The sequence below is a fragment of the Hemitrygon akajei genome, chromosome 3, assembly GCF_048418815.1.
Source record: "Hemitrygon akajei chromosome 3, sHemAka1.3, whole genome shotgun sequence".
Classification (NCBI taxonomy): domain Eukaryota; kingdom Metazoa; phylum Chordata; class Chondrichthyes; order Myliobatiformes; family Dasyatidae; genus Hemitrygon; species Hemitrygon akajei.
The window spans coordinates 93,717,148-93,728,621 of record NC_133126.1 but is presented as its reverse complement, the minus strand read 5'-3'; the positions used below and the strand labels follow the sequence as shown (position 1 = coordinate 93,728,621).

General features: G+C 42.1%; 1 protein-coding gene across 1 annotated transcript; it reads left to right on the top strand.

Moving 5' to 3' along the window:
- The first annotated feature begins 3,313 nt into the window (after positions 1–3,313).
- Positions 3,314–7,032, top strand: LOC140724560 (EEF1A lysine methyltransferase 3-like). Its single transcript, XM_073038994.1, has 3 exons — positions 3,314–3,484; positions 4,354–4,465; positions 6,629–7,032. Exons 1-3 carry the CDS (start codon positions 3,314–3,316, stop codon positions 7,030–7,032), a joined length of 687 nt encoding a protein of 228 aa, XP_072895095.1.
- Positions 7,033–11,474: the final 4,442 nt, after the last annotated feature.

The following is an 11,474-nucleotide window of genomic DNA, read 5'->3' as shown; positions in this document are numbered from 1 at the left end:
TCAGACTATAGTAGAAGGTTTAATAAGCGAATACCTCAGTGAACTAGATGGAACTTCCCGAAATCAAGGTGCACACTCTACAAGAAGTAAAAGGAGGGAAGGGATGAAGAGAAACAGCGTAAACAAGAAGTGAAAGTTGTGAAAGAGAGAAAGAATGAGAGAAGGAAAACGGATCGAAGGAGATCCAGAGCGAGAAAAGGTGAAGAAATGAGTAAGAGCTGTCAAAACTACTTCCTGCAGTCTCAGAGTCAACTCCTACAACCATCACGATGGAGGCCCTAGAACATGAGATTTTTTTTTCACAGCCACAATTCTCACCTTAGGAGGTTAAGGCACGTTAATTTATATCATTGTTAGGAAGCTTAGCCGGGAAGATGTCTGTGGTTCTTTCAACAAATTGAAGTGTTCCAGCTGCTTAGTGGTCTGTTACACAGGAATTAGTTGCGTGCATTCTAGACTAAGCCTCTGGACAGCAAAAGGACCCCCATCAGCCACGTTATGCCTTTTTCTCGTCACTACCATCAAGCAAAAGGTAAAGGAGCCTAAGGGCCCACACCTCACCGTTAAACAATATATCCCACTGCCATCAGGTTCTTGAAACTACCGGAAAAAACCCTAACACTACCTCGGACTATATTTCTTTATTTTCACTCTCCCTTAACTTACACTGATGTTTTCATGTTTGTTTGTATTTACTTTCGTGTTAGGCATGTATTTTCAGTTTCTGTTATTTTACGTTTGTGGTGTTTGTAACGTACCGTGACGCTGCTGCAAAAACCTAATTCCTCTGGGTATGTACGCCCATGGCACTAAACTTGAACTTTGAACTTCAAGATCAGTGAATGCAGGTACTACAGGGAAGGTGAGATGAATGATTAAGATCAGAATCGCAGTATGGTAAGAGCACGGAAGGAGTCATTTGGTTCGTTGAGTTCGTGCCTGTTAGATGTAGGCTGAGCCAGCAAGCTCCACTTCCTCGCCTTCTCCCAATAACCGTGCTTTCAGATATACTTTCCCAATCTCCCTTTGAAAACTACAGTTTAACCTGCATTTACTTCATCCCCTGGCAGTGCTTTCCAGACTCGGGCCACTGACTGTGTAAAAATGTTTTCTTTCATGTCACCGTTGCTTCCTTTTCCACCCTGCCCTCTCGCTCTGTATTCATTTTTCTGAACATCGGAATCACGTTTTCTATACCTACTTTACCTAAGCTTTCCATTCCTCCATCCAATCTCTTCACAACTTTCTCTGTTTTCAGGAGCGCCACTCCGTCTAGTCCGATTTATCGAGATAACTGAGGTTCCCAGTCCTTAGAAAACCTTGATAAATCTCTTTTACGTCTTCCCTAAAGCCTTCAGATCTTTTCCAAAGCGGAGTGTCCAGAAATGGATGCAATACTCAAATTGTGTCCCAACTTGTGTTTCATATCGATTCATCATAACTCCACAGAAACCATAAAATGCGGAAAATAGAAGGCAGGAACTATCTTACGGCCCTAGCATTCAAAGAGAGCACAAGTGGTGTTTTCCCAAATGCCACCCTCCAAAATTCTCCAACTCCAAAATTCATTGATTTCATGAACATCTAAAAGGTCACCAATCGTGAATACAACGAAGGACTGAACATCCACAGCCCCCTGTACTGAAAAATACCAAGTATTTATAACGCCTGGATAAACAATTTTTAAAAACTCTATCCTGAGCTAACTACCACTTACTTTGAGGCAGTGATCCGATTCTAGACAGTCCTAAGAGTGGAAGTTCCATCTGTTATGTTGCTAAATGCAACCTTACTTGCAGGACTATCACAGGCGCTTAGATTTAGACAACACACGGGATATAAATTATACAAGATAATAAAGAGAAAATAAGACTGTGCAATGCAGGACATTGGTGTAAAAAGAGGGTCATAACAACGCAAGTGATAGTTCTTAGTGTTCTCTTTCTGAGGTACTACTGTATAAGGATTGTGCGGGTCATTTTAAGAATCTCGTGGTTGTAGGAAAATAGATTTTTCTAAACATGATGGAGCACTTCAGACTTCAGTTATGTCGTGCCTGACAGTTGTAGCAAGGCGGTGTGTCGCTTACGTTAACTCTGTGCAATGTACAATGTGACCTTCTTGTTTCATGAATCGTGTAGCAAAATGAAGATATTGAAGACATTTTAAAGACAGTGAGGTCCGGTAAACAACGCAATCAAATTTACTCGTTTGTTCAAGGATACTGAACTTCCCAAAATTAACGTTAATTGAATACTACTGTGTAGCCTAATGTTTACCAGTTCGTTTTCATAAATAATTACAAAGTAGACCAAAATCTACTTGAATGAAACGATAAACATGTTTTGATTTGCATATTGTTTCAATGTATCGAAATCCATTTCGTTTACACTTCGTTCCATAACACAGAAACAAAATAGTCCTTTTCTGTTTCTCAGATCGTGAGATATACGTCATTGTTCTTTGGGCCCGGTCTCGTCTCATTTATTATTCTACCGTCTCTTTAACTAGTAATAATAGACATACTTTTTTTTATTGCCGATATCTAGGCGATACCTTAGATTACCCTAGGTACTGATCTATCCATGGTCTTGATATCTTAGCATCCCCAAAGAAACACGCAAACTTTAGTCGTCAATGGAAAGTTACATTGGATCCATTTAAAAATATGTGGGGAAACACCGTGAACAGCAGCGTTCAAGACGACGAATTGTAAAGTTATCAATGTTAGACTTGTCATTCTCAACTATATACATATTTTCTACATGGCGAAAAGCTCGAAACCCTTGAGGAGCGGGCCAATTGGAGGTGCCAAGCGCAGAAATCATTAAAAGTTGGCCCATAGGTACAAAAGGTTATTGGAAATTTGACTTTACATTTCAAGGAAGGTATAATTTACATTGCGGCCACATAAAGCTTTAGATTTTTGCATTTTGTTTCTTACTTCGTGGCTATTGAGAATTATTTTGTCTATTATTTTATTTATGAAAATAAAATCCAAGTACATAAACAATTGATATGATAGAGATGGTTTGAGAAATAAGAAATTGCAATGTTTAGCATTCCTTTCTACTGAGTCATGCTCGGGTGTATGTTTAACAGTTTTTCCACACAAACTGGGTAAAATTGGGAATTGGCATTCGTAAACGGAAATCTGATGAGTGCTTACGCATTTGTGAAACATTTTAATACGTCGTTAGAATTCGGAACTGGATACATTTGCGGAGCTCTTAACTGGTCTCTCAAATTCAGATCCTAGCCTGCGACTATTGTTTCACAAGGTCGACAAAGAGGGAAGAAAGGGGTAAAATTCATGGCAACTACGCAGTATCGGCAAGGTCCCATCTACTCCAACGGCGAGCATGAGGACAACGAGTCGGCAACTTTAATCCGCTGGAATAACTTCGAAATTTGCGGATTTAATTTGAAGATCGCCCGAATGATGAATGCAAGATTGGGCATTTCCTCGTACATTTGGGACGCTGTAAGTCTATTGTATTGTTGTAACGGGCAACAATCTAAACTTAACGCCTCACATCAGTTTAGAAGATAAATGTTACCCCTTTCTCCGTGTTTTCATTTAAACTGTATTACTCTACATAGTGGGAAAAATATTTGAAAAGTATATCACGGGTAAGGCACAGCATTAATTAATTCGCCCTATCATCGTCTATAACTTGCATTCATGCTACGAATACAAACAGAACATTGTAATATAGCAAGTATCTTATGTTTAGCATTGTTTTTGCATAAGAGTCAGAAGGTCGGGCAGCCTCATAGTTAAGGACAGTCATAACATACATCTGCACCCCCTATTCATGTGCTGTTATCTAAGTCATGTAATTACACGTCTGGGCCCAGTTGTGGTCTAAACCCTGACGCTCGCAGTTTAACAAGACGGGAACGTGTACAGTATTTAGTCTTCACAATCGAAACGCAGTTAATTTTAAGAATCGACCCTGCATTCCCACTACAGATCTAGTCACAGAGATAAGACGCTGAACCGAGGTCACACTTCGGTTAAGTCACTGAGTTACATACAAACCACCCTGCTATATTGTGTCCATATACTGGATAGATTTGCATTGTCCAGGTCATTCATCTCCCTTGGTACCTAAGCTGACTACTAAATTCTAAATTATCCGATCTGGCAAGGCCCGTTGAGGTATCCTGGTCCTGCGAGCGGTTCAGTTGAAACAGAGCATTGGAGAAGGCCAGTCCTGCAATACTTTGACAAAATTCAGAAATAGACAGAGTGCCCTTTCCGAGGTCCTTTCTCAACCCTTGCGAAGACTTGTCTGAACTCACCCCGACATTCTATTCGTCTAATCTGCACATTTTTCGTCTTTTCAGGGCATTTCCCTGTGCCAGTATTTTGAGAAGGAGGACATCAATTTCACTGGGAAGGAAGTAATTGAGCTGGGATCTGGCACTGGAATCGTGGGGATATTGGCAGCTCTACTTGGTGAGTGACGGCAGAGGGAGCAGCCCAATGCTATTGCTGTATAGGGAGACCTGTCTGTGTTTTGGTAGAAGTGATTTCCTATCTAACAGTAAAGAATATGCATTGCTGAAGCGTCTTTCATAATATAGCAGCAATGTCAAGCTTATCCTCACAATGCTACTTAATACATTCTGTAATTACTCTAGTGAAAGAGGAAGCCCGAAGTTTCTTTTTTTTTATCAGACGACTTTGATCTTCGTCTTACGATGATTTTTCTTTTAGTAAGATACCGTTTAAATGTGGACATCCTTCTTTTATAAAACATACAACCGTATTGTAGAATCGTCCATTCTCCCCAACTTGTTCAAGCCGACCAGCAGACACCGTTTCCTATTAAGCCTCACTTGGTCCCAGTAGCATCCGTGTGATGAGAAAAGATCCTGAGGCAGGGTTGCAAACTGAAACGTTGAGATTTTTCTTTCCTGTCACAAATGCTTCTTGACCCGTGAGTTCTTCCAGCAGATTGTTCCTCCAGTTTGCTGTCTTTTGAGACTCCGAGGCATCCTGTATCAAAAATTAAAGATCCACTTTATTTGCCATTTATGTCTACATGCATTAGGAATTTTCCGTGGATATAGCTTAAAGGACAGATATGGAACAAAATATGTACAAATCTGTAAATACCTGTCCCACACTTTTTTTGTTACGGAAGAGGAGGTGAGGAAGCTGTTCAGAAAGCAAAATTCTGTGTCCAGAAGGCTGGTCGTAACTTTATCTCTCCTGTATCCCCTAAACACTGCGCTAATCAACTGTCTACAGTTATCACCGACATTTTCAACCAGTCTCTCAAACTATGCACTATTCCAGCATGATTTAAGAAATCTGTTATCTTTTGAATCTCCAAACAAAGATCTCTAGACTCAATGACTACAGGCCAGTTGCACTTACATCAGTCACAATGAAGACATAGGAAAGTCTGGTCATGTCATTCTCATCCATAACTCCAGCTTTTACAGATCCCCTACAGAGCCAACAGATCTGCAGATGATAGTTATCATCGATCTTCACTTCATTCTACACAACCTCGACTCCCCTAGCACTTATCGGGACTTTTTGTTGTCGTTGATCTCAATTCAGCTTTAAATACCACCATCCTTGAGCTTTTTCAAGAGAAACCCTCCAAACATGACGTATCAGGTAAGTGGATCTCTGACAGGAGGCAGTATGTATGTATGTATGCCTTCATAGGCTCAAACGCTGCCTATAGGAGACGGAGAATCATGTAGCATTCGTATAAGGCATTGATAAGACCACCCTTAGGTTTTTGGTCGCCACACCACACAGAGAATTTCTCAGCAGTAAAGAGATTCGCTGGGATGTTGCCTAGGCTTGGAGGGATTTACTTGTACGTAGAGTGGAGAAGCTGCGGTAGGTGGATGAGGCACAACTTTATAGAGGTTTATAAAATTATGAGTACAGATGTCAGAATCTTTCTTCCAAGGCAGAAAAACGTAGAACTATAGGACACCGCTTTAAGGTAAGGGCAGGAGAATAGAAAGGAGATCTGAAGGGTAATGATTGTCCTGAATATCTGCAACGAGTTGCCAGGAGAAGTAATGAGGGAGATACTATAGCAACGTGTAAAAGGTAGTCGAAAGAAACACATGGACCGGGGATAGAAGTGCCTACTTTGTTTTCACTTTAGCGAGACGCGCACTTATGACATGGTGGTGTAAAAACGTATGCCAATTACGAACTTTTACATATAATATGTAAACAACAACGAATAATATGATTGACAATTTGACTGAAATATTAAATAGACAACAAAGCCATTTAAGTGGGTACGCCGACAACGAAAGAGTAGAAGGATACGGTCTAATGCAAATAGGATCAGCGAAAGTAAAAATCAGGGAACGTACCGACGAGATAGGTCGAGGACCCAACTTGTATGTTCCTCTGCTTGTACGATTGCAGCCTCTCATTTCACTTGCTCCTATGTTTTCCTCCCACCTGGGGAGGTGCTCTCACCAGTAGAGCCTGCGGTTTAGAGAGCCAAAGGGTGACTGCGATCACACTCTCTGTTTTCGGTGGCCGTAATAATGTCTTTATAAATATGGTATAAGAACAGACGTCTTCCAGGAGAACCATGTGTTAAACATCGGCATCTTTTTTTATTCTCAGGTGGCAATGTTACCATGACAGACAAACCGGATATCCTGAAGCAAATAAAGGGCAATATTTCAATCAACGTCCCTTTAGCATGCCGACATCGTTTAAACGTTCGTCCGTTGATTTGGGGAGAAGATCAGAATAATTTCCCCACCAAATATGATTTTATTCTGGGTTCGGACATCGTCTACAGCTCAGCTTGCTATCCCGCGCTTTTAGAAACACTGCGTTACCTCTGCAGCGAAGAAACCACGATTTACCTTTCATCGGAGCTCCGAAATGGGAACGGGTCCATCCCTTTCCATGATGTAATCCTGCCTAACTATTTTAACTGTGAGGTCGTAAACAGATCAGAATCTAAGAGCATTATTGTGTACAAATTGACTAAAATTGATAGAACGCACAGAAAAAAATAGAAGATATAACTCGAACATCATTGTCACTCGCCTCATATCACGTAGTTCATATGTAGACAACGCATAAATTTACACTAATATCTTAAACATAATGCAGTAGTTAAAGATTTTACTGCAGTTGTTGTAACAAGTTGCTGTACCTCTGTGACATAAATGGAACCTAATTATTAGAAAGTTTGATCTATTGTTTGCAAAGCGTAGTTAAGTTAGACGCCCGTGCTTGCCATTAATGGGGAAGACTCGCGGGATTTATCATTTAGTTCAGTTCTACGATCTAAATCTTTGTATTCGATGTTAGGGTGCTTCGTGTCTTACACGCACTAGGATAAACACGCATAAAAAGGAAACTTAAACTACTGATTGGAGTTTGGAAGAATGAAAGGCGATGTTATTGAAACACATAACATTCTTAGGAGGTGAAACGATCAATAGAGAGGGTGGATCTCATGGGAGGTCCAGGCCGGAGGGCATAGTCTCAGAATATGAGGCCACTTACTTCAGACTGCGTGAGAAAGAGTTCCTTATTTGAGAGGATTGTGAGCCTTTGGAACTGTGCCAGAGAGCTATGGGAGCAGAGTCCTTGAATATATGCGGTAGGCTTCCAAGCAGCAACCATCTCAAGCTATGGGGCTATTCGTCAGTTAGAGCATCTATAGCTTGTCGCCAATTTTTGGCAATGGTTCCCGCACTTTAAAGTTACTGCTGGAAACATTGGGTAAAATATCCTTGAACTTTTAATGCGAAAGTTAAAAATGTTACCATGAAGTCCAATACTGCAAATAGAAAGCATCTAAGGATAAATAACATCACTCAATGAGTACGGATACTTTGGCTTTAGAGAGGAACATTCAGTCGAGTTACAGAGAAACACGATGAATCCTTTCCTATTGATGCAATACGTCGATTGCGCAAACGAAAGGGCTTTCAAGTAAATTTTACGCACCAGATTAAAACTCATTTTGTTACAGTAATTTTGGTGTACACGTGTTTCGTGAGAATTGAGCAAAAACCATTTCTCCGTTCTTGCGAAAATCATTGCATCTGATGCCCGATCCTAGTGCTCTTTGTCAGGCTCGCTCACACTAGCACATCCCCCTTTTTTTTTCCACCGTCGAAGCTCAAATCCAACATTGCTCACGTTCACCAACAGTAGGAAAGGAGTGCGTGTGGTAGGCGAGACGCAGCCACAGGAGATAAACTCAATCAAGAGTTATGAAGTACTTTCAAGAAGATACTTCTTACCGTATTCATGCCTTCATGCCTTGACCAATCAATAATCAGCCTCTGCCTCTGCGTAAGTATACATAAAGACTTGTCCTCCCCAACTGCTGTGGCAATGAATTCCACAGATTCACCACTTGCCAGCTTAAATAAAAATCCTTCTCATCGCCGTTCTGAAAGGACGCCCCTCTATTCTGAGGCTGTGTCCTCTGGTCTTAGACTCTCCCATCATAGGAAACATCCTCTCCACATCCACTCTATTTAGGCTTTTCACCATTCGACAGGTTTCAATTAGATCACCTGTCATTCTTCTGAATTGGAGTGAATACCGGCCCAGAATTATCAAATGCTCTTCATATGACAAACCGTTCATTTTCATGAACCTCCTTTGAACACTCTCCAGTTTCAGAATGCCCTTTCTAAGATAAGAGGCCCAACTTGCTCACAATACTCCAAGTGAGGTCTCACCAGTGTTTTATAAAGTGTCAATATTAGATCCTTGCTTTTATATTCCAGTCATTTTGAAATGAATGCTAACATCGCATTTGCCTTCCTCACCGCTGACTCAACATGCAAATTAACCTTCAGGGAATCCTGCACAAGGCCTCCCATCTCCCATTGCGCTTCAGTATTTTGTATCTTCTTTCCATTTAGAAAATAGTCTACCCATTAATTTCTTCGACCAAAGTGCATGACCACACACTTCCGGACACTGTACTCCATCTGCCACTTTGCCCATTCTCCTCATCCGTCTAAGTCCTTCTGTAGCCTCTCTACTTCCTCAATGCAATCTGGCACTCCACCTATCTTCATATTGTCTGCAAACATATAGTGTGGGAAAGCAGGAACACATTTCAGCAGTAGACGGTCATCCATGATCATACGTATCCCCTGTTTCCTTGTTTGTAATTTTTGAAGGTGACCTGGTCGTTATAAGAGGGCGGCTCAACTGGTGTGGAAATAATATTTCAAAAATCCGACGTTGAAGTTGTATGTTGCATGACACGCATTAAACTGATCGCTGTTAGCACCAACTGCTGGTAACGTGGTGCCTCATTTTACCGCGCTTTGGAAAGTTTACTAAGTTTCGGCTAGGTTTCGGTATGTCTGAGTATGGCAATGATGATCATTCCTGCGTGCAACAGGAATATCTTCTGTTCAGCAGCAATTTCCCGTCGCCTCTCCCCTCCAATAGGCGTATTATTCCGCGAGAAACATTCAGACTCGGAGATCTCAACATATATCTTGCGTTTCTCGCGTTCTTTCCGTCCAGTGTTGTCCACTACATCGGTGGAAGGATAGAAACGTTGTTAATGTATTTCATTTTCCTGACGATAAATGAACATCCGATAACATCAAAACTCTCCTCCAAAGCTAATTTCGACCGTTTGTTCTCCTTGGGTATGTCCAGCACAGTGTCCGTCCATAACTGTCCCTTGAGAAGTTTTTGGTGAGCCGCATTGAAGCTCATAGCACAAAGCGGTAACACTTCCATCAAAAGCAACACACACACACACACACACAAAATGCTGGAGGAACGCAGCAGACCAGGCAGCACCTATGCAAAATAGTAAACAGTCGACGTTTCGGATCGAGTCGCTTCTTCACTGGAAAGGAAGGGGAGAAATCAGTGTAAGAAGGTGGAGGAGGGGAGGAATAAGTACAAGGTGAAACCGGGAAAGGGAGTCAAGTAAAGACCTAGGAAGTTGATTAGTGGAAGAGATAAAGGGCTGGAGAAGGGGGGGGGGGGAATCTGATAGGAGTGAGTAGACCATGGAAGAAAGGGAAGGAAGAGGAGCACGGGGTGGGGGTGGGGGGGTGATGGCAGGAAAGGAGATAAAGTGCGAGAGGAAAACAGGAATGGGGAATGGTGAAGGAGAACGGGGGCAATTACCAGAAGTTTCAGAAATCGCTGGTCATGCCATCAGATTGGAGGCTACCCAGACCGTGCTGCCCTTTCAGCCCGAGTGTGGCCAGATCATGGCGTTAGAGGAGAGCATGGACTGACAGTTTGGAATGGGAATGGGAAGTGGAATTGAAATAGACGGTTACAGTGGGATCCCGATTTTTCCGGCGGATGAAGCGTAGGTGCTTGCCAAAGCAGTCTCCGAATCCACGGCGAGTCTCACAGATATACAGGCCACACGAGAAGCACTGGATACAGTAAATAGCCACAACAGACTCGCAGGCGACTGCTTGAGGCCCTGAATGGCAGTGAGGGAGGAGGCGCAGTGGCAGGTGTGGCTCTTGCTCCGCTTGCAAGCATAAGAACCAGGGGAGAGCCGAATGGACAAGGGAATCACGTAGGAAGTGATACTTTCTTCATTCGTTTTCTACATGACCACATGATCATGAACTTTCGATTCGCTCCCACGATTTACCAGTAAAACGCTGTGAGAAGAATGTTATTGCCCACTCTTGTCTGTCTATCACCCTGTAGGTGTGCTGATTGTCACTTACCCACACCCTTCCTCTCGATCCCAGCACACTACTTTCCCGGACCATTCTTCAATTCCCATCACGTTTTCTATGCCCGTCTGGCTCATCACCGCCGCTTCTCTGCTTTTCCACGGAACGGGTACTCATCATCTCTAAATCTGCTTTTGGAACAAATCAGTCCGCTCAGCCAGGTGGTATTCCGCGTTAGTGATTTAGCTGTACCTGATTTATTTTTCTACACACGAGTTTCCATAAGTTAGTCAGCAACCAGCCATCTACTCCAAAGGAATAGAATACTACACCTTTATCTCGGTGCAGATCAATAATGCTTCCTTTCCAGAAAAAGCTAATGTAAGCTTGCTTCAATATATTTTAAACAATTCGACACTGTTTTCTTCACGTCTACCCTTGGTTTGATGGACGGTACGAAACTGAAAACTGGTGCTTCCTCCAAACCTTGAGGCCACAATTACCATAACACTGAATATCATTCCGGTGACATTCGGCATACAGTGCTGTGCAGGACGGTGACTGACTTAGGGGATCTTTCTTGTGTGTCACCAATACACAAATCAGGTACAAGTTAAGAACTACTTGATAAATTAGCTGCGAAGTTTATACCAATGGTAATTTATCCGGGCAGCTTACTGGATGTAACTTATCCCATTCTCAGGCATCAAACAATCGTGTTGCACCCCCACTCTGTATCTCTGCTTACTGACGATGAACCTCTCCACTTACCGTCACTAAAAATATCATGTTTTGCATGTTTTGATGTGAAT